Raw genomic sequence first — 26,681 nt, forward strand, 5'->3', positions numbered from 1 at the left:
AGAACTTTTAAAAGACAACAGTTTAAGAAGTTTAGGTTGTTCTTTGTTTTTTTAATTTTAAAAGATTCCTTTCAGATTTTTTTTATGCTACAGTTATTGGATGGCAAGGGTAAAAAAACCCTCATGTTTCTTTGAATTATAATGATGCAATGTCAAATTATGAGGTTATTTCATCTCTGATTTAAAACAGGTGTTTCTTTATTTCTTTATATTCCTTACAGATGAATTCAGAGACAACTTCAAGCATGAGATTGGCTAGTATATCAAGAAACTCTGAGACAATTCATCCCCAGTCGTAATTCACTTTCACTGGATAAAAGTGAACAAAGAAAAGAATCACCATGCCAGGCCTGATCAATCGCCACACGAGGGCGCCCTTGTCCCTCCAAGCTGCCCGCGTGTCAGCATGCGTCAATGGTCTCTCCGTCGGAATTGCCGCTTCACTCACCTACTTCAACCAAGAGGATCATGTCGTCGAGGGTGTCTTCTGCTTCAAGATGAACGAGAACACAACGGTGGCTGCGTTCGAGGCGCGGATGCTGCAAGGCCGTACCATCACTGTCCACCTCAAAGACCGCACCCAGGTCGAGCACTTCAACGAGATCCTGACCGGACGCATCACCGTCACCCCTAACCAACCCAACGTCTTGCCCCCTGGAAAGTTTGCGCTCTCCGAGTTCCACAACGCCCGTGTCTTCTGTTCAAACCTTGGAACGATCCGACCCCACGGAACTGTAACAATCCTCCTAAGTATATCTTCGCTCATGAACACCGGGTCTTTGGGCGAGGCAAAGCTGCATATTCCAAGTGTCTTCACACCCCGTTATAAGAAACCCCAGACCAAAGAGAATGGTCCCCAACCTCAGCAGCCTCCAAGCCAGCCGCAGACATCGCAGACGACATCATCATCATCGCCCTCACCCAGTAACACAACAGAACATTTACACAGGTCCCTTCTGGACATAGCCGATGAGGTCGGAGAAAATCCACAGGAATATGAATTTGAATTCCAGCTTGAGGTAATTCAATTCTTGAAAACTTCTCCTGTTTCTTTTTCAATAAGGTATTTTATGTAGTGTCCTGCAAAATGTTAACAAAGAATTGTTTTCTTTTAATTCTCATAGTTTATATTCAGTGGTATAATGATTACTTGGGATAGCAGTCTGTCCCTGCCTTTCCTGGGATTTTTTTTCTAATTATTGCATTGTATTCATAATTTTCATCAAATTTCATTGAATATCTAGTTAGTTTTACCAATTTATTATAAAATAGATATTTTACTTCAATAACATTAATTCATTTAACTTTGTTTTTATTTATTATTTAATTTTTTTGGGGGAGTCATGAATGAAATTCTGCAGTTTGACCCTTAATTATGAAAACATACTTTTGCAAGCATATACGTGTACTCATTATTATTGGTTTGTTTGCTTGCAACATTCAGAGAAAATTAAAAAAGTCTGCATTCTTTATGTTTTCCTGTCCAGATCCGAGCTCCGTCATTACTCTCTGGAGTCTCAAGCTCTTCGCATGCTGTCCGTGTAGATGCAGAACCATTTGCTGCAAATGCTTCTAATGTCTTTGTGACTTTAGCTGAACCCCACCAGATGGATCGAGATCTATCCATCACGATCCACTACCCGAAGCCACACATCCCAGTCGTGATCCTAGAGCACGGGGACATCAGCCCAACTGCCTATGAACAATTCGTCAAGACCGAAAACGAGTACAAGAACCCAGTGGAGACAACAGACGATGAGGACAAAACACGGGTATTCCTGCAGAAGCGTCTGCTCAAGGATGTCATGCACAACCCAGTCCTGATGCTCAACTACTGCCCCGACTTTGAGAAGCTTACGCAGCAGATGCTGACCTATCGGTTTGATGTTCCTGGAGAGTACGTCCTTCTGGTTGACCGGAGCGGAAGCATGAGCGGGGAGTACATTGCCAACGCACGGGAAACACTCATGATGGTGCTCAAGAGTTTGCCCATGAACTGCCGGTTCAACATCATCGGCTTTGGCTCGGCCTACAAGCCGCTCTTTGAGTCGAGCCGTCCATACACCCAGGACAATGTCAGTGAGGCAAGTGCCTACCTGAGGTGTATGAGGGCAGATCTAGGATCTATGGCTAATCTTCTGGTGCCATTGCAGTGGGTGTACAGACATCCTGTAGTCAGAGGGTGTCCAAGACAGATCTTCATCGTAACAGACGGTGGTGCTAACAACACAGCTGAGATCCTTGACATGGTGCGATGCAATGTCCCACATACAAGGTAAGGTCTGCCTCTTTCTTCATTAGCACTTATTATTCATGTACTTGTGTCTCCATTCTGTAATAATACAACTTGTTTGTTATGGTGTGTATATAATTAGATGTCATTTTGGGACGTTATGCCCCAGGATCTGCTTATGATAACAGCCCTTCTCTTGCATTATACTATGTTGCCGGATCCATAATCAATTTGGACATCTTTTTTTTTTGGGGGGGGCATTTGTTAAAAAATATTGTTTATTACTTCTTTCCCTATTTGTCATCTATCATAGAAATATTATTATATTGAATTATTTAACATATTTCAAAATAAGTTTGAATCAGTGCGAATTGAGGTGTTAGTGGGGATAAACCAGTTAAGATATGTACAAACCAAACTTAGAGGTGGAATTTGTATCTTAAAGGGATGATCTGGGCTGAAAGTATTTTTTAAAGCTTATTAAATAGAGTAGAATTCACTGAGCAAAATGCCGAAAATTTCATCGAAATCGGATAACAAATAACAAAGTTATTGAATTTTAAAGTTTAGCAATATCTTGTGAAAACAGTCATGTTGAATATTCATTAGGTGGTCTGATGATGTCACATCCCCAATTATTTTGTATTTTATCATATGAAATTAGGTTTATTCAAATTTTTTCCTCCAAGAACTAGAAAAATTGGATTTAAAACTGATATAGTGCATTAGATATTTATTGCTGCAACTTATTTCATTGTAAGGGAGACATGTTATTCACACAAGTACGAAATAATGAAAAAATTATGATTTTATGTAATAACATAAGAAAAGGGAAAGTGAAGATGTGACATCATCTAATGCCAACTAATGGATATTCATGACGACTGTTTTCACAAAATATTGCTAAATTTTAAATTCAATAACTTTATTATTTGTTATCCGATTTTTATAATATTTTCAGCCTTTTGCTAAGTGAATTCTACTGTATGTATCAAGATATAAATATTTTTAGCCTTGCCCATCCCTTTAATTAAGCAACAGCCAAGAGGCCAAATAAATCTGGCACTTTTACACATTGCATGTCTATTTTGTTCCTTATGCACATAGAATAATTATATCAATTGTAACTACACTTTGGTGCATAATGCAGAAAAATACAAAAAATTACAAATACACAAAAAATGTTAATTGGCTGGACTTTTGAATGATTTTTTTTAATACTAATAGCTTGACTTCCTGTTTCATTTCATTTTGGCTTTAGTATCATTTCATTACTGTTATTTTAAGGAAAATTTCTCTCATTCTCCCTGTTATGTAGTTTAGTTACAATTCGTAATTCCGAAGGTTCGTAATTCCAAAACACGTAAATTGCCTATACCTCGATGTTCGTTAATCCGAAAACGTAAAAGGGTTCGTTAATCCGAACATTTGTGGCATTATTCCAAAGGTTCGTTATTCCGAAGGTTTGATAATCCGAAAACGAAGTAAGGTTCGATGTTCCAAAGGTTCGCTTATCCTAAAATCGAAATAAGGTTAGTTAATCATTTAGTTTTCGGACTAACGAACATCATTTCTTCTTCAGATTAACGAACCTTCAGAATTACGAACCTCACTTCATTTTCGGAATAACGAATCTTCTGAAATACGAACCTTCGGAATAACGAACCTTTGGAATAACGCTACAAATGTTCGGATTAACGAACCCTTTTACGTTTTCGGATTAACGAACATCGAGGTATAGGCAATTTACGTGTTTCGGAATTACGAATGTACGCGTTGTAATTTTACCTGTCATCTGTTTTGATTGTATGACAGTCAGAGATTTGATACATTACCCAGTGTTATTTAACCATCGCCCTATCAAAACATATTAAAAAACACTGCTCAGCACTGCATTCTGATTGTAATTACAAATTGTAACAACGCAAGAAATTGCGGGAGCATGAAATCGTTTCAACAACGTTTACCTTCCTCTGGGCAATTTTGGTGGAAAGGAGAGAGTTTACGAGAAATGAGGCGTAAATCTTGGCTATAAATAAAGCTGCATCCGTATAGTTTAGTGAGCAATGTGGAGAAAATATCGATGCGGAGTGCTTGTATGCATTCCATGATGAGAGCTGAATGTATACATGGGCATCTTTAGGAGAAATTCAACCTTGATATAAAGTTTGTTTTCATAGAACAGAAAATGACATGGATGGGTCTCGGGAGGATGAGACCTGTTGTCCATCAAGAAATTTCAATATTTTAAAGGGATGGTCCAGGCTGGATATGTTTATTTTTTTATTAAATAGAGTAAAATTCATGAAGCAAAATGCTGAAAATTTCATCAAAATCCGATAAAAAATAGTGAAGTGATTGAATTTTAAAGTTTATCAATATTTTGTGAAAACAGTTATATGCACATCGTCATGAATATTCATAAGGTGGGCTGATGATGTCACATCTCCACTTTCCTTTTTTTTTTGTTGCATGAAATCATAAAAGTTTCATTTTTTTACGTGTTCATGCAGTCTGCGTAATTTTCATGATTTGGCACAGATTTGCAATGTAATGTAAGGATTTAAATGTGCGGTAGTCCCATGCACACTGTGTGCAACATGCCAGTCTTAAAGCTCCATCTATCTACTTACCTTCTGGTCAGAGTTGAAAGGGTTTAAGTTACATCATGTTGTGCAAGAGTTATTCCCTTCTAGCTGTGACCATAAGCAATCATTCTCTGCTGGGGCTTACACGGAGCGCATTCAACAAGTCAGGCAGGATATATGGTACGATATTGCATTCCATTTTGAAGTGGCTCTTACTTTAATGCCCGGTGTCACCAAACACCTTTAGATGTTAAAGGCCTGGTCACGCCGCCCGAGCGTTGTTGGAGCGGTCGTGGAGCGGAAGGGAGAGAGGGTCGAATTTCGCTCACAAAATTGGGGAAAAAATCGAAAACAAAACAAACAAAATCAAAATTGGTGAATGGTAGCGAGCGGTGATGATTTTTTCTCTCTGCTCCACGACCGCTCCAACAACGCTTGGGAGGTGTGACCATACCATAAAGTTCTTGTCAAGATAGTGAAGGGTGGATAAACGCAATACTTTTTATTCATGGCAAATAAAAGTGATATATGCACAGGCTATAGCACATACTTGTGAATGATTATGAACAAATAGGGGTGGATCCAGGTTTATGAAAAAGGGGGCAATTAAAGAGCAAATTTGGAAATTGAGGGGACACAGATGGCAATTTAGCTATTTGATTTATTTTATTTCCACATTTCAAAAACAAAAACGAAGTATATATACAAGTATAATAATTTTTTCAATATTACATAATAGGCAAATATTTTTTCAAACATAATGAATAATGTACATAAATCATAAAATATCAACTGTACTGTGAAAATTATATCTATACATACATTTTTCTTTAAATTACTGAACATATATAGAAATGTGGGAGACTTCCATCTTAAGCTTGGAGCTTGAAAGTGATGGAGGCCTCGAAAGGAAAGGGGAAAGAAAACCAGACTGTATAGTGCAATTGATATGTAAGTTCAATGGGCAATGCTAAACATGCAGGGGGATCGAGGGGTGTCCCGGATACACCACTGCTTGTTTGCATTCCTGATTAGCGACCAATAGCTTTACTTGTATCATCAACCAACCAGGTTGCAACCAACTATACTTTTCCTAATAAAATCAAGCAATATCTTAAAGGTAAATGCTAGTTTTGGTAACGATATCAAAATAAGTTCATACAGAATCCAATGAAATGACCACCAAAGTGTCTGTTTGTATGAATAAAACGCATGTGCCAAAGGATTCTGGAAGAAATCGTGTAATTGCTGAGAAATCAGCAAATAAGCACAGGATTCGGGTAGAGCGTCGGGCCCGACGCTCTAAGCAATAATTATACATTGTCCCACGTGCGCTTATCTGTGTTGGGGATCTTCGGTGAGAACATTTTTCAGCGTAGATTTCAAGATTTCACAAAGTTCAGTCAATGTAACTGTACCAGATCTAGATCCTCGATGATATAAAGACAATTAAGCCTTGTTTTACAGACTTTCTCATGAAATCAGTGTTTACTGCAACTACTGGAATTTCTCTTTAAATCAGTTTCTACAATCATTTTGATTTTGATCCTTTGTCTTTGTAGTTCAATCAAGATTTTCCCATTTCCTATGTCCACCTATCAGTTTGAAGATAATGAGTAGTTCTCTGCTCATAGTGGTTGAACTCAAAATGTGACCTATCACCCCAAAACCACCAATAAGTCGCCAGGTAAGGTTTTCTGTCAATAGCCAAAATACTACAAATTTAGACCCCACAATCAAAAAATTAAAAACATGATTTATCTGACAGAGCAGTTCTTCTTCTCTATACTGTTAAAATTTGAAGTCGTGAAGTTGAATTAAAAAAAAGGATACAAGAGTTTCTTGGACACTATTTCAGACTGCTTGGAAGTTTCACTGAGATTATGCAGTATGCACATCTCATGCTTATTAAAGTGAACCACAAACTTCAAAACCTGCTTTCTCCTTATTTTTTAAGCTCTTGCCCAATTTCCTCTGCATTCAATCAAGTACATGTAATGGTTATAATGGATCAATTTTAACATATTATGTATCATTTTAAAGCTCAGGAAAAGCTCAATAAAAATCTCAATATTCATTTTGGTCACTTATTGTTGGTCTTGGTATGTCAGGTCACAAATGATAAATAGATGAAAACATTTGAGGACAAAGTTTTTTTTTTCATGTTGTATTCTGAACATAGTAACTTTATTAAAAAAATGTATTTTAAACAAAATTCTGCCTTCATTGTAATTATTTGAGATAATCGAAAATGTGGTAAAATCTCATTCTAAAGAATGAATGGAAAAACAACAATGTAAACCATTAGTTGTTGGGGGAAAAACTATTTTTTGAATGACCGGGGGTGGCTATTTTTTCATACTTTTTATTCATTAAAACATGCATAAGCTTGCAAGGTATAAATAAATGCATGGAATATTACAGACATGGGCCTCGTCTTGCGAAGAGTTGCGATTGATCCAATCAATAGCAACTATGGAAAGCTAGCAATGTCAACATCTAAAATACATGTTTGTTCAAAATATTTTCTAGAAATGATGTATATTCATACATTCACTGTTTTTTCTGGACAATTCGGTATGCTTCTCTTTGTTTTCAAAAGACACTGGGCAAATTTCCTGAAGAAAAAATTGTGACATTGATGGATTTAGATATACTTGAGATTGATCGGGTCAATTGTAACTCTTTTTAAGACTTGGCCCTGGAAGTCTCAATAATGCAAATTATCTTATCCTTTTATGCCTTTTCTGCTTCCATCAAATGTAGAAGCTAATTTACAAGCTTTGCTAACAAACAAGCTATATGAAATAAGGGATTTGAGTAATATATCCCCAGAGATATTTCCTATTGAGATGTCTTTTTGTAAAAATGACTTATTAGTCCCATTGTAATTTGGCAAGTTGCACAGGATTTAGGAGATGCCTACGTTTGTTTCTTCATTTTTATTCCGAATGAGAAAAAAAGATTTTTAAAAATATATGAAAAGAGTGTAAACATATTTAGAGATCACGTATGGAGAATAGCCCAATTTAGCAATGTTGATTTAACATTAATGTTCTTCCGTTGGATACAGAGAAATGACATAAATGTACATAGTTCACAGGAAGTGATTTGCAATAATAATGAATGTAGAATATATTGTGCCATCATTATTTTTTTATTTAGGCCCTACTCAGTCGCAAATGCATATAACATGGTATGAAAAGTCGTAAGATTTCTTTCATGTATGTTAACATTCATAAACATTGAACTACAATTAGGTAGGCCCATATTCCAATCCTACATATGGAATCTGCTGACATTTCTTTGTAAGTTAATTGAAAACCAATTTTAACCTTTTATTTTTGAGCAAGACTTCGATCATCTTATAAAGAATGAGAATATATTCAAGTGAATCTCTTTTATTGTGATGTATTTGCGTAGCCTAGAGATAGGAGTTGCAATTTAGTTTGCTTTTCTATTGCAACTCGACAAGACTCTTAAATCAAATCAACCAAACCGTGATAGTTTAGGGACATAAAGGATTTGAGGATGTTGTATTGTCTAACAGCAAATGGCAAGACTATCAGCTCGTATTAAGATGAGACTTCCCCCGTCGACCTGCAGAGACTTTTAGTGTAGATTGTATGGAAAGAGACTGTGGCTGATAGAAGCCAAATGCCTATTTTCCAAATAGCCTGCAGCTATTACTGTAATAAAAAGCCTGCAACTACTCTCATGGAGTTCTACAAAGTATCTCAATTTAGAGATCAATGCTCTCATAATAGCCTATAGGATGCCCTATCCACTCTCTATGACACTGTTCTCATTATGCTTTCTGAAACTGGTTTACTGGAAACCGATTCAGGAAACCAGTTTGAAAGATTGCTTTGCTAGCGTTCTCACTTGATCACACCAAAGTGGTTTTCAAAACCACTTCACGTAAAGCAATCTTGTTGCTATTGAAACGCTCTCAGTTGGGGTGACACGTTTTGTGCGAAATTCGAAACCGCAGTATCGGCATTCTACACCTGTCATGTGGAGTAATGTGCTCAAAATGTGCGAAGATCGCTTCCCAAAGAATGGTTGTGTCCTCGCGTTAAACCAGTTTAACGAGGCAAAGCGATCTTTGGAAGATCGCTTCCAAGATCGCTTTGATTGTCTCACCACACATTAAACTAGTTTCCACTAAACAAGTTTCCAGTAAACTAGTTTCATGAGATAGTGAGAACGGTGTCTATGTCTTTGCTAACCACTTGTAGTTTTTTCTTTGATGATAATATAAAATTTACATTTACTGGAAGAACAATACTCTCTATGGTCAGAGCTGAGCGAGGTGTCCTCCGGTTTCAATATCCTCATGTCTCTTTGGTATTTTTGTATAGGTTTGTTTCTTGTGTTATTTTACATCTTGCTTTTGTATGTTCTTATGTACACCTCTGGATGTTGTTTTTGTGAATTTTGGAGAATAAACCAAAAAATCCAAAACAATGATGGAGATAGGGATATGCATGTGGCATAAATCCTCACAATTTTCTATCAAGTTAGAAACTTCTTATTAAATTGCTGTCAAACATAGATGCTGTATCTTGTGGGTTATTATGCACTTCAACTTTCATTAACCTTTTAATAGTCAAGATTGTGCTTTACTTAATTCTATCAAAACCAGCGTATTGCTACCTTCTTTTGGATGTCTCCATTGAAGAAAGGTTGTAGTAAACATTTCGTGAGAAAGTCTGTAAAATCAAGATTATTATTGTCACCATATCACAGAAGATCTGGAGCTGGTACAGTAAGATAAACTGAACTTAATGAAATCGTATGAAATCTAAGCTGAAAGAAGGGCAGTTCCAAGGTAATGGAGTGATATTCAGAAACAAATTTTAGCATTCAAACATGTTTACCACCCATGTTTGAATCATTTGCAAAGAAATTATACCTGACCTGAAACCAACTTTTAAAAATGATAAAATTTGTTTTAGCGATCCACTTCATTAATGAGATATGAATATTCATAAACACGGTGATGGAGTGATAAACTGTGGACATGCATTTTTTTAGGATGAACGTATCGTTCAAACTCTGTGTAGTTTAAATGGTTATCACAACTTTGAGTGATTGATTGGATTCTCTGTTCTAGCTATGATATACTGAATTACATTTAAAAAAATTGGTGTTTTATTTTATTAATTACGACTTAAAACGTTAACTCAGTTACATAGTGACAGTTACAGAGTGACATCGAAAATATCCACCCACTGGCAATGTAAAATTAACTTATATTTGAGAATTTTCTTTTATTATGGAAAATGATGACCTTCAGATTATCCATAGGAAAATTTTACAATACAACCAATAGTTTTCTGTTAAATTGAAATAAAGTAAAAAAATATATATATTTACGTAATGTCATGTATAGAATTTTTGTATGGTTTGGATTCTCCTGTGAAATGCGTCTAAGAAAAACTTTGTTGTGGCTTATTATGTTCCCTTTTGTATAATTTATGAAATGTCATATGAGTTTTGAATTTTGTTTTTGCTAATTTCTCAACAACTACGCAGTTGCCTCCAGAATCCACGGCCACGTATTTTGTTACTTAATGCATAGTATACGGAGGCTTTGGTGGTCATTCGATTGGATTCTATACAAACTCATTTCGAGATCGTTCCCACGACTGGCATTTATCTTTAGCTTGAGGAGAGATTGCCATTTATCGGTTAAACAAACCCCCTCGGTTGCCCTCCGATCCTCAAGGCAATAAAGGCATAGAGATAGCACGGTTGACATTTCTGATTTTTGCATTAGTGCGATTCCAAGCAAAGGACATCAGATTTACATGTCAATCTGATGCTTCCGCAACCGAAATTTTAACCGTTTGTTTGCTTTTGCTGCGGCAACATGTACATCTCCATTATGAAAGTCTCCAGGTACTCTGAGAGAAATTTGCTTTCACTTCTTGTTTTTTTAATATTGTATATGGCCGGAAGTCGTTGGGGGGAAAGTGAGTGGTTGTCAATACTGGCAATGGCGAGACATCGTCAGCTCTCTCTCTCTCTTTCCAGATTTATCTTTCTCTTCTTTTTCATACATGGGTCATTGCTATACAAACCTTATTTACCCTTTGAAATCATCAAGCCTTCAGAATGATAAACCTTATTTCATATTTGGAACAACCCTTGGAATTGCAAACCGTGGGAGCGCCGTGGTGTAGCGGTTCCAACTCTTGCGTTGTAATCAGAGGGTCGTGTGCTCGAATCCCACCATGGCCTAGCGCCCTTTGGCAAGTCGTCAATCCACACTTTGCTACTCTTACCCAGATGCTGATTGGGTAACGCTAGGAAACACCTGTCATTGTGGTTGGTTTAGCAAGTGTGCGGCTAACAGGCTGCTAAAAGGCTATGAATCCAGTGACTGGTTAATAATAATTGTGAAGCACTTTGAGCAGTCGTACATTGATGAAGCCAATTGTAATAAAGCCAATTATTATTATTATTAAAACCTCCTGAAAAAGGATTTGCTTTTGAACTGTCATAGTACTCAAACCTTCAAAATAGGTTAGCTGTACCCCCCCCCCCCTCTCACTCTTATCTATTCATTTTCATTTTATGCTATCCATTTATCTCACTGACTTTCCATCTTATTCTTCTGCATGATGAAAGTTTAAATATTCTGTTAATTACATCGGACATATTTATTGCAATTTGATGAAAATCTTGGCATGCTTGTTCTGGAACTCCAGGCAGGCTGCCATATTAAGCTGCACATCAATTTTCATTCAATATCATGTCGAGTCTGGAAGCAACTGGATCAATCTAAATAAAGACGATGGGAGATGACTTGTGGATGAGTATTAATACTATAGATTTGAAAGCATTTGCATGAAATATCAAACCATGGATTCAATACTTGATTCAAATTCAAAACAAATCATTTCTTCCAGTCATTTCCAAACACTTTACAAAAGAATTGTAGGATTTAGTGTAATAAAAACAAGGAAGTAGGCGTAAGAACCAGTTAAGCCAAAAGTTTGTGTATATGAAATTCACTTGATTCATGTATAGAGAGGAAGTCATTCCCCGGTCATACTTATGGATAATACTGTACATACTAAACGTAAGTTCTACAAGTTATAAGTTATTTCCTTTAATTAAAGAGTTCATGAATGTTGATGATGGTCTTAAAAGGACATAGTTTTAGAGATTCTTAAAAGAAGTAATGAATGTTGATAAAGAAACAGTTTTAGATAATTATCTGAATTCAGAAAATATTTCATATTTGAACCTTATTTTCTTTAATTTTTTTCTTGTGTTATTGTTGTTTTTTTTCTGGGGGGTGGGGCAAGTCCTTTATCTGAAGACTCATTACCACTACTGACAAGTTTCAAGTTGGAATTTGTTCTCCTTGACTACCTGAGGATCGACAGGTTTCATGTTGGAGTCTGTTCTGGTAGACTAGCTGAGGACAGTGAAATGATGGAGGTTACAGTGGGTTGGATGGGAGGTTTTCTTGAGGGAATCCAGGCAATTACAGCGGCCATGGAGTGGAATATTTGATTTTGATTTCAAACTTTGCTTGAAGGAGCTAGGCCATTATGAGAGATGTAAAAAGTAGTCTCAAGTGCTGTCGAGCCGTGGGGATTGGATTGTAATGCATGTGTGAGTTTCCCCCTCCAGGCTGGCGGAAGAGGGCCGGCTGCCCTCGCCTGCCCTTAATGTAAATCAGTTTCATACTCGCAATATGCATATAAAATCCTCACGATCAAAAAAATACTAAAAACTTGAGTGAGTAATTAATCGTGGAGAGAAAGCATAAATTTCAATACATTAAGAGAGACATTGCCTTGTTGACAAGTTTTTTTTCTGCACCAGTTTATGTCAAATTGGCTTCATTTTATTCAACTGACGTAGAAGGCTAGTTCACACACTTTTGAGAAAACCCCCCCCCCCCATCGTCGCTTGTCTGGAAAGGGTACAGTAATGCACCACTCTACACTCAGCACAACGTTTCGAGACAAGCGGGGGGGGGGGGTGCTGGGAGATGGCTTCTTCGAAGGGTGCAAGCTGCAAGCCATTTCATTCCCAGGAAACCGCTTTATTCCCTGATGGCTAAATATGATATAAATAATGATACATAATGATCTCCTGAGTCCTCCTGTTTACCTCTTGTATGTAATCACTACACTGCCGGACATCCCAAATTGGCAATTACGTTTATGGCAAGTGGGATTACTATGTAAATATATTTGGTCAGTGCCCTCGCATGTCATTCTCAAGGGCCTTCAGTGTCAAGTTCTCTTCGAGCTCCATATACTGAAGATGCTCCGTCTGGATCTATCTGATGACTGGCAGAGTATGGCATTGGGGAGAATTCTTCTGCTCCCTCTGATTGTTTAAAATTCTCCCTAACTGACATGGATGGAGTTTCCTTTCATGTGACCTATTGTGTTGCCAAATCCCCCTACAAGGATGATGAAAATAACTATTGTTATAATGAAATTGATAGTAATGATTGTGAAGTAAAATAATAATAGTGATAATATTAGTAATAATTATGTAAAATCATAATGATAATGTTATTTGATAGTAATAATTATGATTTAAAATAGTAATGATAATGATAGTAATATTTATGATGTAAAATAATGATCATTATAGTAGTAATAATAATGATGTAAAATAATAAAAATAGTAATGATGATGATGAATTTAATGATAATAAGCAGAATGAGAAAAAGAAAATATTATAAAATAATGAATTAAGTAATAGCTATACTGATGAAGAAAATAAAAAAAACATTGTCATATTTGAATGAAATTAATGCACATCTCTATTCCTCTTAAATTGAAGAATAGCTGGAGGAATTCAGTCAATTAAATGCATCTAAGGAAATCTACTTTGAATGCTAAAGAATAATCAATGTGTATTGGAATAAAGATATTGATCTACAGTTGAAGAAAAATATGAACTTGGCAACAGCTCAATTTAGATCAGACATATTGATCTTAATAAATGGTGGCTCTTTTCATATTTCTTCAATTAAAGTATAACAGTATAACTTTGGTGATAGATCTAAAAGAGATTTTGGTTGTAAATTTTCTTAAAGGGAGAGTGAACTGTGTGTAGTCTCTCATTGACTGTGTGTTATAAATACATTGTCTTAAAATGTACATTTTCAGATATCTACTAATGCTACACAGAATAAATTGACCTGTAATTGTATTTGTATAGAGATCATAAAATGTTTTAAGAGGAAAAGTTATTGTTTTGCTACTTGGTAACATATTATTGCAGTATAAATGTGTTAATTAGCATGTTATCATTCAAGTGGGTCTATATTACTAGACTACATTAGCATTATCATGATTATGGGTCAGGAAAGTGGCCAGATATGAGTAGTTGAGGACTCAAGATGGCGCTATTGGTTCGCATGTGCTTTAATGGAATTTTAGTATAAATTATGAATAAATGAATATATAAATAGATCTGTCACTGATTGCAGACCACTTTTACATGAGAATTATATTACTGTATATAGTCAGCATAAATTGTAATGGATTTATGATGCAGTCAATTTCCTGAAAGCATTTTTATAAGAATACCTTTCTAAGATTGATGTGCATGATTTGTCTTGATGTGTCTTTTGAGTGAAACATCAGGGCCCTGTCAAATAATTACGATTTATCAAATCAACCACAACTATGGAAAGCCTGCAACGTCAACATTTTAATAAAAATACATGTTTGTCTAGAATATATTCTAGATGTGATGTATAGTCATATATTCATATTTTTATTGAAAATTCTGTGTGCTTCTTTTTACAAAGGATATTTTGTAAATTTCCAGAAGAAAAAACGATGACATTGATGGATTTCCATATACTTGAGGTTGATCGGATCAATCGTAACTCTTTGTAAGACCGGGCCAAGCTGTGCTACGTGTCAACATATTTGTGATTAGGGAAAAACCCCAAGTGTGCTGTCTCTTTGCAGGCTTGTTTTGCAATGCTTATTAAAAAAGTGAAAAATGATAATAACTCAGCATATTCAGGTAAGAGTGTTATGTTTGTAGAATAGGCATATACCACAAATTCACAAACCTAGTTTTGAAAGAATTATTTGCAAGATCTTTTTGCATAATTTTTTTCCTTGATGTATTTTTTCAGGTTTTTAGTTTTTGTAAAACAGCAGCTGTGCTAAGTCTATGGTGGTGATTAGGGAAAACCCCTGGGGTGCCATCTGTATTTTAATCAAAATTTGTGTAAGGATTTTTTTTAAAATGAGCTTACCCTATTGAAGTAAGAATAAACCATTTGATTTTAAAGAATGTACAACACATTCACAAACTACGAATAAGATAATGAAACAGCTAGCATTGCATCTAAGTTGATTTTTTTAATGTAATTTGCTTTCACGGAGTGTTATATTTCCATTGCTACATGTGCAGAGGGGACAAACATATTGGGAGAAAATCCCTGAATTCCTCATAGAAATAAGGATAGTTGTCCATAAGTTTTACAATTTCTTTCTGATTTTCACCATTCTGTGTTATCATTGTCCTGGAACATAAATCATCGTATTACAAATATTAGACTCCCCTGCAAGACTGGTAAAGCTACAAATGTATAGTGACATGGCTTTCTTTCTTTCATTTTGGGAGTTCTATGCTTGGTGCTTTTATGTCTGATCCTGAAAACAACAATTTATAGCGGAGAAATCCTGAATTGACAGTTACTGTCTCACAGGAATCAGTTCCAATATGCTGAATGTTGGGCTATGATTAGCCATTTCACTGTGATTTAAGAAATGCTGTAAATCAATTGAGCTAAAGGCTTTCATCTTGATGAATGGAGGATTATATTATTCAGGGTTTTTTCCCCTCTTAAGTTTGGGTCATTGCCCCCTTTTTTTCTTTTACTGGAGGTTGCTTTCTTTTTGGGGCAAGGAACCCCCCCCCCCCTCCCCAAAAAATGCAGGGTATACTCTGAACTCTACCCTCCTCTTTATCTATCTATCTATATGTCTCCAGTGTGTCTGTCTGTCTATCTATCCATCTATCTATCTACAGTGTATATATCTATCTGTCTGTCTATCTTAGATCTATCTATCCATCTATCTATCTATAATGTATCTATCTGTCTATATATCTATCTATCCATCTATCTATCTACAGTGTATCTGTCTGTCTACAGTGTGTATATGTGTCTATCTATTTATCTATCCATCTATCTACAGTGTATCTATCTATCTCTATATCTATCTATCTGTATGTCTGCAGTGTGTTTATCTATCCATCTATCTATCTATCTACAGTGTATCTTTCTTTCTGTCTATAGTGTGTCTGGCTGTCTATCTGTCTATTTACCTATATCTACATATATCTCTGTTTGTTTGACTTTCTCTCCCTTGTTCTCCACCTCCCATTCTCTCATACTCTGCCCTGCTCTGGCCAAGTGTACTCCTTTCATGTTGGGGTTTGCATTTTCCTACATTCCCCTCCCCCCAATTCTTCTTTCACTCACCCCTTCATTCCACTACCCTCTCCTTCTTCTTATCTTCTTTCCTTATTAATACCTCAATACACAGCTGTATTCGTCCTTTTTCCAGCTAGGGAAGTGTAACTGTGGGTGGGGGGGGCAACTGCCTCCCCCTATGATTTTTCAAGTGGTGAAAAAAGCTGAAGAAATTAATATAAAAAAGGGAAGACAATGAAAGAAAGAAAGAAGAATACAAATAAAAAAAACACTAGTGTGAAGTGAGAAGTGGCGCCTCAGGTTGCACTGTGTGAGACCTCTCCAGCTTTTCAATGATTTTTGCTAGTTTTGTTTATCCTGAAGATACATTTTCTACACAATTAATTGAATCCCATGCTAGTACTATTATCTACTGAAATCTCACTTATGCATGACTCATATCAACCAACTGTTTCTCATTTATATGTGAATTTTTTTTTAAATATATATATACAATTTTCAAATGTAAATAATATTCAATGTAAACTTTGCACAATTAGTCTTCGGACTACAGCATTGTATTCTGTTTTATATCTAATAAACCGAATTGAATTGAAAAAAAAATTGAATTGAATTGAATTGAAAAAGAGAGGTATGGAACATCTAATGAAACTCTTCAATTCCTATATCATTCATTTGAGAAAAAAAATGTTTCCGATAGGTTGTCTTAACTCCTTTCGGGATCCCCCCCCCCTCTTTCCATCAAAGACCCTGGCAGACCCTTTGTTTCCAACCCAAAGTTCATACCATCCTTTGGGGGTTAACCGGTGTCAAGCGGCATGGCCAGGATGCAGCCAAGCAGGACGTACGGGTCCTTGGGCGCCAGGCAAGCAGAAATCCTGGGTCTCCCATCATCATATTGATCTAATGAGGTCATTTTGAATCTTTGGAGAATAACACATGCTTACCTCAGTCACCATGGCGATGTGTATACTATCTGAAAGAGAGAATAATCATTCACTTTTTAATCTTCTTGGTATTATCACTTTATATATTTAAAAGAAACATCTAAACAAAACCTTTATAATGATGAATCTTAAATTTCTTTATGCCGCAAACATTTTTTATCATCTTGAAAAGGCACTATATAAGTCCCAATTATTTTTTTTTTGTTATTATTGTCACTCAATTTGGAGTGAATTCCGAGTGATCACACAAATGTTTCAAAAATATAATTGTAAGTGAAATTCACTAAGGAACTAGTGGAGTCTATATTATGCATTTATTCCTTTTGGGTAGATAATCACTATTGATTATACCAATATTGGATGAAATCCCATTGGAGGTTGTTCATCTGTGGTCATAAAACATATTTTTATGCACACTATTTTTCAATTCAATTCAATAAGGCTTATTGAAAATAAAAAAAGAACATGCAACTCCAAAGCCGAAGTTATTCAGTTTCAAGACGAGATCTGAGATAGCAGTTAACAAGAAAAAGTAATGTTCATTTTCGTTTTCAATATGCCTGCTTCATTCAGCGGGTATATTAAGAGGTAGATCATTAATGAAGGGTTTTATTATAGTCAACTCAATTAAAGCTTGTTACTACGGTTACAGTAATAGCCCACCGCTTATGTAAATCAAATAGCGTGGAGAGTGCTCATTAATTAAACAACAGTTGACTCATGAATTAATCAATTATCCTCATTTAGGGGAAATTTAATGCAGCATTGTATGACATATTTAGTTGATACAAACTTTCTCTAAGGTCTCATGGTTAGGGCACTGGCGCTGTAAGTCTGGGGCCTGGGTTTGATTCCTGGCAGGGGCAAATCACTTTATCTGCAGTAAATAGGAAAATGGTGACTATATACATGTAATAATGATGGTATATTTACCTAGGGAAGCCACTTCAGTTCATTTCCTTACTATTATTATTACCTGGCTAAGCTAGGCTACCTATTTGGGTACATGCAGGTTTTTGAGTAATTACTTCCTGCCGGAAGTATGTATAATAATGAATGAGAATAACAGTATATGGGTATGGGGGGATATGATTAGAATGAGAAGAAGAGGGGAAATAAGACTCATTGTACAATAATGAGGAGAAAGCTCAGATGTCAATACAATCCATATAAAGAACATCACTTTAAATGGGAATAGAAAGAGAAAAGGGAGAGGAATGGAGAAATAGAAGGAGAAGAGAAAGAAAAAAAAGGAGAATCAACATTGATGAAGGCCTATATCAGCAGTAGATGTGAAGACAGTGCAAATCAAATACTCCTCCATATGAGGTAAAATAGAAAAGAAAATGAAGAGGGAGGGGGGAGAAAATTAGGAAGGGAGGGAGAAGAAGAGAGATAGATAGATAGATAGATAGATAGATAGAGCTAGGGGGTAAGAATACTTAGGGGCTGGGTACAATACATGAGTAGAAATATTCAATTTTAATATAGTGCATACAAAGAACATCTTTTAGATGGGGAAAGGCAAAGAAAAGAGGGAGAAGGGAGGGAGGAATGTAGAAATAGAAGGAGAAGAGAAAGAAGAAAAAATGAGATTCAACATTGGTTTGGGCCTATATCAGCAGTAGATGTGAAGACAGTGCGAATCACATATTCTTCCATATAAAGGGGAGATGGAAAATAAAATGGAGAGGGGGAGGTGAGAAAGTGGGGGAGGGAGGAGAGAAGAGGGAAAGGAAGAGATATATATATATATATGCAGAGAGAGAAATAAATAAAGCTAGGGGGTAAGAATACTTTGGGGTTGGGTACAATACATGAGTAGAAATATTCAATTTTAATACAGTGCATACAAAGAACATCTTTTAGATGGGGAAAGGCAGAGAAAAGAGGGAGAAGGGAGAGAGGAATGGAGAAATAGAAGGAGAAGAGAAAGAAGAAAAAATGAGATTCAACATTGGTTTGGGCCTATATCAGCAGTAGATGTGAAAACAGTGCATATCAAAAATACAAAGAGAACACTTCTCAGTATAATGGTGAGATAGAAAAAGAAGATGGAGGGAGGAGGGGACAAGAGAAGAAGAGTAAGAGAAAGATATAGAAAGAAGAAGAGATAATGGGAGTAAGAATACTCTGGGTTACAGGATACGATAACAAGGAGATTGGGAGATTTAAGTACTGTGCATCTCAGAATACAAACATGTTACAACTCAAAAGAGGGAGAGATAGATAGATAGATACATGTAGGGCTAGGGGGTTAGAATATTTTGGGGCTGGTCACAATAAATCAGTAGAAATCTTCAATTTGAATACAGTGCATACAAAGAACATCTTTTAGATGGGGAAAGGCAGAGAAAAGAGGGAGAAGGGAGAGAGGAATGGAGAAATAGAAGGAGAAGAGAAAGAAGAAAAAATGAGATTCAACATTGGTTTGGGCCTATATCAGCAGTAGATGTGAAAACAGTGCAAATCAAATACTCTTCCATATAAAGGGGAGATGGAAAATAAAATGGAGAGGGGGAGGTGAGAAAGTGGGGGGGGGGAGAGAAGAGGGAAAGAAAGAGATAGATATATATATATACAGGGAGAGAAATAAATAAAGCTAGGGGGTAAGAATACTTTGGGGCTGGGTACAATACATGAGTAGAAATACTCAATTTTAATACAGTGCATACAAAGAACATCTTTTAGATGGGGAAAGGCAGAGAAAAGAGGGAGAAGGGAGAGAGAAATGGAGAAATAGAAGGAGAAGAGAAAGAAGAAAAAATGAGAGTCAACATTGGTTTAGGCCTATATCAGCAGTAGATGTGAATACAGTGCATATCAAAAATACAAAGAGAACGCTACTCAGTACAAGGGGGAGATAGAAAAGGAGACGGAGGGAGGAGGGGAGAAGAGAAGAAGAGTTAGAGAAAGATATAGAAAGAAGAAGAGATAATGGGAGTAAGAATACTCTGGGTTACAGGATACGATAACAAGGAGATTGGGAGATTTAAGTACTGTGCATCTCAGAATACAAACATGTTACAACTCAAAAGAGAGAAAGATAGATAGATAGATACATGTAGAGCTAGGGGGTTAGAATATTTTGGGGCTGGTCACAATAAATGAGTAGAAATCTTCAATTTGAATACAGTGCATACAAAGAACATCTTTTAGATGGGGAAAGGCAGAGAAAAGAGGGAGAAGGGAGAGAGGAATGGAGAAATAGAAGGAGAAGAGAAAAGAAAAAATGAGATTCAACATTGGTTTGGGCCTATATCAGCAGTAGATGTGAATACAGTGCATATCAAAAATACAAAGAGAACACTTCTCAGTATAATGGTGAGATAGAAAAAGAAGATGGAGGGAGGAGGGGACAAGAGAAGAAGAGTAAGAGAAAGATATAGAAAGAAGAAGAGATAATGGGAGTAAGAATACTCTGGGTTACAGGATACGATAACAAGGAGATTGGGAGATTTAAGTACTGTGCATCTCAGAATACAAACATATTACAACTCAAAGAGGGACAGATAGATAGAAAGATAGATAGACAAACAGATAAATAGATAGATAGATAGGATATATGGATGGATGGATGGATGGATGGATAGATAGGCAGACAGATAGAAAGGGATTTAAATGAGGAAGAAAGGAACAGAAGATAACAAAGAAAGAGAGTGAGAAAAACAAAATAATGCCCTTTTTTATTTCTATTGATGTCGTCCCACACTTTCTTGAATAAAGTAAACATCCTAAGTAGGAGGTGAACCTTTCATTTTCTTGGATCCTTTTTTTTAAATATTTTTAAGCTTTAACTGGATTAATTATTACATGATTGGCCATCTCGGATGTACAATATTAGTTTAACAAAATGGCAGAATGAATAATGCCCAAAAACACAGCAAACAAGGAGAGGCATAGATAATGGACATCACATTGACGTCATCCCATAACATCTGAAGTAACAAAGTCAGCTTCTTTAATGAGATTTTGATTTCAGTTGGATTCATCCTTTCTAAAAAAAAATCACGATTTTAGCTCGGAGTAATGAATTTCTCAAGTCATTATTTCCATCTACATGACGCATGAAGGATTAAGTTTTACTAATTATTGCCAATAGAGAAATGCTGAAAAGTGTGTAAGTCTGAATTGAGGTCATTTTTCTAGCTCTGGAATAAAACAAAGACAGCATCTTGGAAAAGTCATTTGAATCCATCCTGAGTTTAAGAAAAACACATTTAAGCTGGTGGTGAATTATTTCTTACATTATTGTTCTTCTACGTTACTAGAAAGAGAGGGAGGGTCCAAAAAAACATCGAAGGCAGGGCATAAAAAAATTTGAACTTTCAGATTGACGTCATCCCACAACCTTTTGGATTAAACAAAGACTTTTAATGAGGGTAAGATTTCAATTGTGTTATCCTTTCTTTGAAAAAGAAATGAAACTTGCAGTGATTCATTCCCTACATTATAGTCCGTCTGTTTTGAAAGACAGATAGTTCCGAAAACATTATGAGAGGCATATAACATGTGCACTTTCAGATTGACGTCATCCAACAACCTCTTGAATGAAACAAGGTCTCGACCAAGAGGAAGACTTAACTTTGTTTTACATCGACGATCATTAACTTTTACCGAGAATGAGGGGATGGATTAGAAGAAAAGGATTAACTGAGAAAAAAACCTGATGAAAAGATAATGTTACCATGGTAACTGATGTCATCCAAAGAGGATTTTATTGTGTTTTCAGATAGACAGACTTTAAAAAAAGTGTATATATGTAAAAAGGGATCTGGTATTTTGGATGAGGAAATAGTGAGTTAAGGTTGGTGGTGAGGTAGAGAGAGAGGATGGAGGAGATAGAGAAGGAGAGATTTGGAAGACAAATCATGTTCTGTACTGATAACAAGATAAAACAAAATAAATGTTGAAAGGTTTAACTGAATAGAGGGAAGGAGGAATATTTTTGAAATATCATTCATTGTAAAATATACTATTCTAGATAAAAAAAATGAAACATGCAGAACTCCATGGAACATTCTAATGTGATTGAAGGATGTAGAATCCCTGGTGAAAGAAGGAATTAAGAGAAAGGAAGTATCAAACGCATTTGGACCTCGCTGACGTCATTCTAAGCAGATCCCAGACGAGACTTCATCATCAGTGACTAATAGTGATCCTCGTGTTACAGGAAAGTGTGTAAACAAAATAAATGAACATGTACGTTAAAGTCATACCTAGAAAGATTCACATGAAAAAAAAACAGGTGAAAAGATTCAACTGATTAATGATTGACTAATAGTGATCATCATGTTACAGGAAAGTGTGGAGACAAAATAAAAGAACATGTGCGTTAAGATAAAGGTCAAGTCCACCTCAGATAAATGTTGATTTGAATCAATAGAGAAAAATTGGACAAGCACAACACTGAAAATTTCATCAAAATCGGATCTAAAATAAGAAAGTTATGACATTTCGAAATTTTGCTCATTTTCATAAAATACTTATATGAACGAGCCAGTTACATCCAAATGAGAGAGTTGGTGATGTCACTCGCTCACTATTTCTTTTGTTTTTTATTGTTTGAATTATACAATATTCCAATTTTTACAAATTTGACGACTAGGACCTCCTTGCCTGAAGCACAGAATGTTAAAATACTGAAATTCCACGTGTTCAGGGAGGAATGAAACTTAATTTCACATGACAATGACGAGAAAATAAAAATATTTCATATAAGAAAATACAAAAGAAATAGTGAGTGATGTCATCAACTCTCTCATTTTGGTGTAACTATTTTGTTGAAAATAAGCAAAACTTTTAAATGCCATTACTTTCTTATTATACATCCGATTTTGATGAAATTTATGTTATGCTTGTTGAATTTTTCTCTTTTTATTCAAATCAAGTTTTTGTTGGGGTGGACTTGTCCTTTAAAGTCAGTACCTACATGTAGAATGATTCACACAAAAAAAACAAGTAAAAAGATTCAACTAATTAATGAATAAAGTGACTAATAGTGATCCTCATGTTACAAGAAAGTGTGGAAATATAATATAAAAACAAATAAAAGTAAAGATTCAACTGATTAATTCATTATACGTTAGTGTAATGCCACTGAGTGTCAAAATGGCAAGCTGACTTTTGGTCAACATCCTTTTGTCTAACTTTGTACGTGGTATAATCCTAGTTTGTCTCCAACCAGTTTATCTACTACATGTAGTCATATTGTCCTTTTACAGCCCATTTACCAATTGGTCTAACACAACGCAAAAAAAAATATTTGCAATCAACTAATATACTGGGCAATTCTGTTTAAAAAAATGCACATCCGACCCCCTATATGTGAGACCTTCATGAAGTTTTCTGTCTCTGATTTCTTGTTCTTTTGACAGCTGCCTGTAATGTTCTCATAGGACGGTGACTTGGTCAGTTTATGCAGTGAGATAAGGCTCGAGAAAAATGGGATTCAGAGTTACAAAAAAAAAGGGTCGGTGATTTTATGGAATTGCTCTTCTGTTGCCTTTTTTACAAGGAATTGATCAATTTTAGCTGCAGAAGACCACATTACATGTACTCCTTGTGCAAGAACTAGATCAGAGATCAATCACAAAGGGCCAATTAATTGCAAGACATATATGAATGATTTAGGGACCTAAAATATACATGCAATTGATTGCAAGGCCTCATTTGATAATAATAATGATAAAAGCTGGATGTATATAGCACTCGTTGCCCGAGTATGCATAGCGCTTGCTTTTATTGCCCCAACTTGAGCTCGAGCTGTACCATCACCGGCGCTCAGTGCATGCAAGGAATTAATCCTGCTGGGTTAATCATTTTCCTCACCCGGGTCAAGTGCAGCACAGTGTGGATAAATTTCATGCTGTTTCGAACCCACGACCCCCTGTTTGAAAGGCGAGGGTCAGAACCACTAGACAACGGAGCACCCACTCATTTGTCTATTATTATAAGATGATTGCTCGTTAACGAACAATATTGCCATTGAAAATGCGCAAATTAATGATAAATTAATAATGTAGAAATTAGATCATTCTGTGCATGATAGTCTAAAATGACAGAGAGATCGAGTGAAGTTTGGACAAACCAATAATTAAACCACATCAGTTTCACCCCTTTGTGTGTAGTTCTCTAACAGCAGATACATAGATCTGTCTTCTTCAGGTGCTGATCCAGGGGGTAAGGGTTTAAACCCCCACGTCGGGGTCCCTAAAAATATTTTTTTTAACAGGAGTGTGGGATCAAAATCCCGACACCCATTCCCTTTTTTCAAGAGTCACTCAAGCAGACATGTTATGTCGTAGCTCATTGTTATTGGATCCACCGACTTGTCACCCCCGCTTAGCAATATGCTAGATCCGCCACAGTCCTTTGTCATCATAAAACTGACTCATGAATAATGGGACCACTTCGGCGTCTCTTGCTAGAATCCTGTTTCTTTTTAGAGTTCAACGATGATCATAAAATCTACACTCTCCGCCTTGTGACGTCATACACAAGGAAAAAATGACGTCTTTTCTTACAGGATATGCTCTTTCCGATTCTTTATGTCCTTACTATTGAATGTGTGTTTCCCATTGAAAGCGATAATACCAATTATCTTATTTCTGTGTTGCATGATAGCAATTGTCCAGACAGAAAGATCGATTGATATGTTTGATGAAATAACCAATACTCTCTTTCTTCGCTCTTATATTCTATAGTATTTGGATTAATTGGTTTTTAGATATTGATAGATACATGTACTCTTTGTATTCTCCAGTAATATGAGTCAAATTAAAAAAGAACAAGAATTAACTGTCTCTTTATATGTTTTCATTAGGATCATAGCCTTTCTCTGTATTTCCCTCTCTGTTTCTCTTTGTTTCTCTAATTTTTAATGTCTCTGTCTCTCTCCCTCTCTTTCTTTTTCCCTCTCACTCAATCTGCATACTTCCTTCCTCTTTCCACTCTATTACTACCTATTTTCATCCGGCCACTTTTTTTTATCTCTCCTCTTTGCCATTATCTATTACTGGCCCTCCCATTCTTTTCTTTCCCTTCAACCTTTTTTCTATCAGATTTTCATCCTTTCCCATCACTTCTACCATTATTTTAAGGTCTTCTTCTTTACTTCCTTTGCTCTCATTTCCTCCTCCCAATCAACAATCCCCCATGTATTTATTTTTTTCACTTTCTCCTGCTCTTCCCCGTTTTCCTGTTTCTTCCCAGCTCTTTCACTTCCTTCTTCATTCCTCTCATCCCCTTCTCACTATCCTCACTGATCAACATGTGTTCATTCTCCTCATCTTCCTCTTTCCTCTGTTCTCCCAATCCCTCCATCGTTCTCTCCATCCCTTTCCGCTTTGCTTCCTCCATTTCGTCACCTCACTCATCTCGTTGACTTATCTTGTCCCATCTTGACAGGGTGCACGCGTTCGGTGTCGGCGAGAACTCGTCGCGTCGCCTCATCAGAGGCATTGCGTCAGCGGGGAGAGGGAGGGCGGAGTTTATTGCCACGGGGGAACGCATGCAGAGCAAGGTAAGTTACACTTATCATTGTCAACACAATGTTAAAGGGCTAGTAACCTCCCTTCCCCATGACCCATTGACAGAAATCATATTTTTTTATGAATGAACTTTCTTAACTGTTGCAGCATAATGTTCTTAATTAATGTTGAAGGTTTGATGAAAATCTGTCTAAGATTAGGTTATGAGTTATGAATTTTCAAAGTTTTGATTTTGTGAGCTCCTTGCTCAGTGCATTATCATCCGAACTTTTATCGTCTTCCATTAAAAATGAAATTTATATCACATTGAGTTGCTTGCATATGACATCACAAACTAAGAACTTCAGAGTTTCATAACATCCTTATCCTTTCATGGATTTTCATCGAACCTTTACCAATATGTTTTTCTGTAATTTTACTGCTTTTAGTAAAACCAACTTGTCATCAGGGTGAACTTCCCCTTTAAAACGATTCCTGCTTCACTGAAAGAAACATTGTATTCATCTTAAGAAAACGATAGTTGCCATGGCAACACTCAGTCAACCAACAATCAGTGCATCCTACTTCACTTGTATTTTCATAATCAATCAGTTTATGTTTGCTTTTTCATTTCGTTTCATCAAAATCTACAAGGTTTTTTTTTAGCTCAGTTAAAGGGTAAATGAAGAGATGAATAATCCAAGCTAATCATTCTAGTCATTTTATACGTCCATTTTGTGATGGCGCATGATGGATTTTATAGGCCTATACACTCTTAAAGCAAACTAGCTATTTCTAGATGACAAGAATAGCCATATGCCCATATTTCATAGATTTATTGCAAGTAGCTATTCACATTTGACTACTAGCATAAACCATCTTGCACTCAAATGTTTTAAAATGTATATGACTAAAAATTTTGGTCACCCCCAGATGACTACAAATCTAGTCATTTTGACTAGCTTGTTTTTGAGAGCAAAGATAACTTTTGA

General features: G+C 36.1%; 1 protein-coding gene across 2 annotated transcripts in view; it reads left to right on the forward strand.

The window, feature by feature from the left end:
• Positions 1-225: 225 nt before the first annotated feature.
• Positions 226-26,681, forward strand: part of LOC121427561 (von Willebrand factor A domain-containing protein 5B1-like) — a 60,008-nt gene continuing 33,552 nt past the window's right edge. For both annotated transcript variants that reach the window (XM_041624015.1, XM_041624016.1), the window contains exons 1-3: positions 226-1,019; positions 1,488-2,275; positions 25,628-25,742. In XM_041624015.1, the coding sequence (XP_041479949.1) occupies positions 342-1,019; positions 1,488-2,275; positions 25,628-25,742 (1,581 nt within the window). In that variant the 5' untranslated portion in view covers positions 226-341. The remainder of the gene's footprint in view (positions 1,020-1,487; positions 2,276-25,627; positions 25,743-26,681) is intronic.

The sequence above is a fragment of the Lytechinus variegatus genome, chromosome 14, assembly GCF_018143015.1.
Source record: "Lytechinus variegatus isolate NC3 chromosome 14, Lvar_3.0, whole genome shotgun sequence".
Classification (NCBI taxonomy): domain Eukaryota; kingdom Metazoa; phylum Echinodermata; class Echinoidea; order Temnopleuroida; family Toxopneustidae; genus Lytechinus; species Lytechinus variegatus.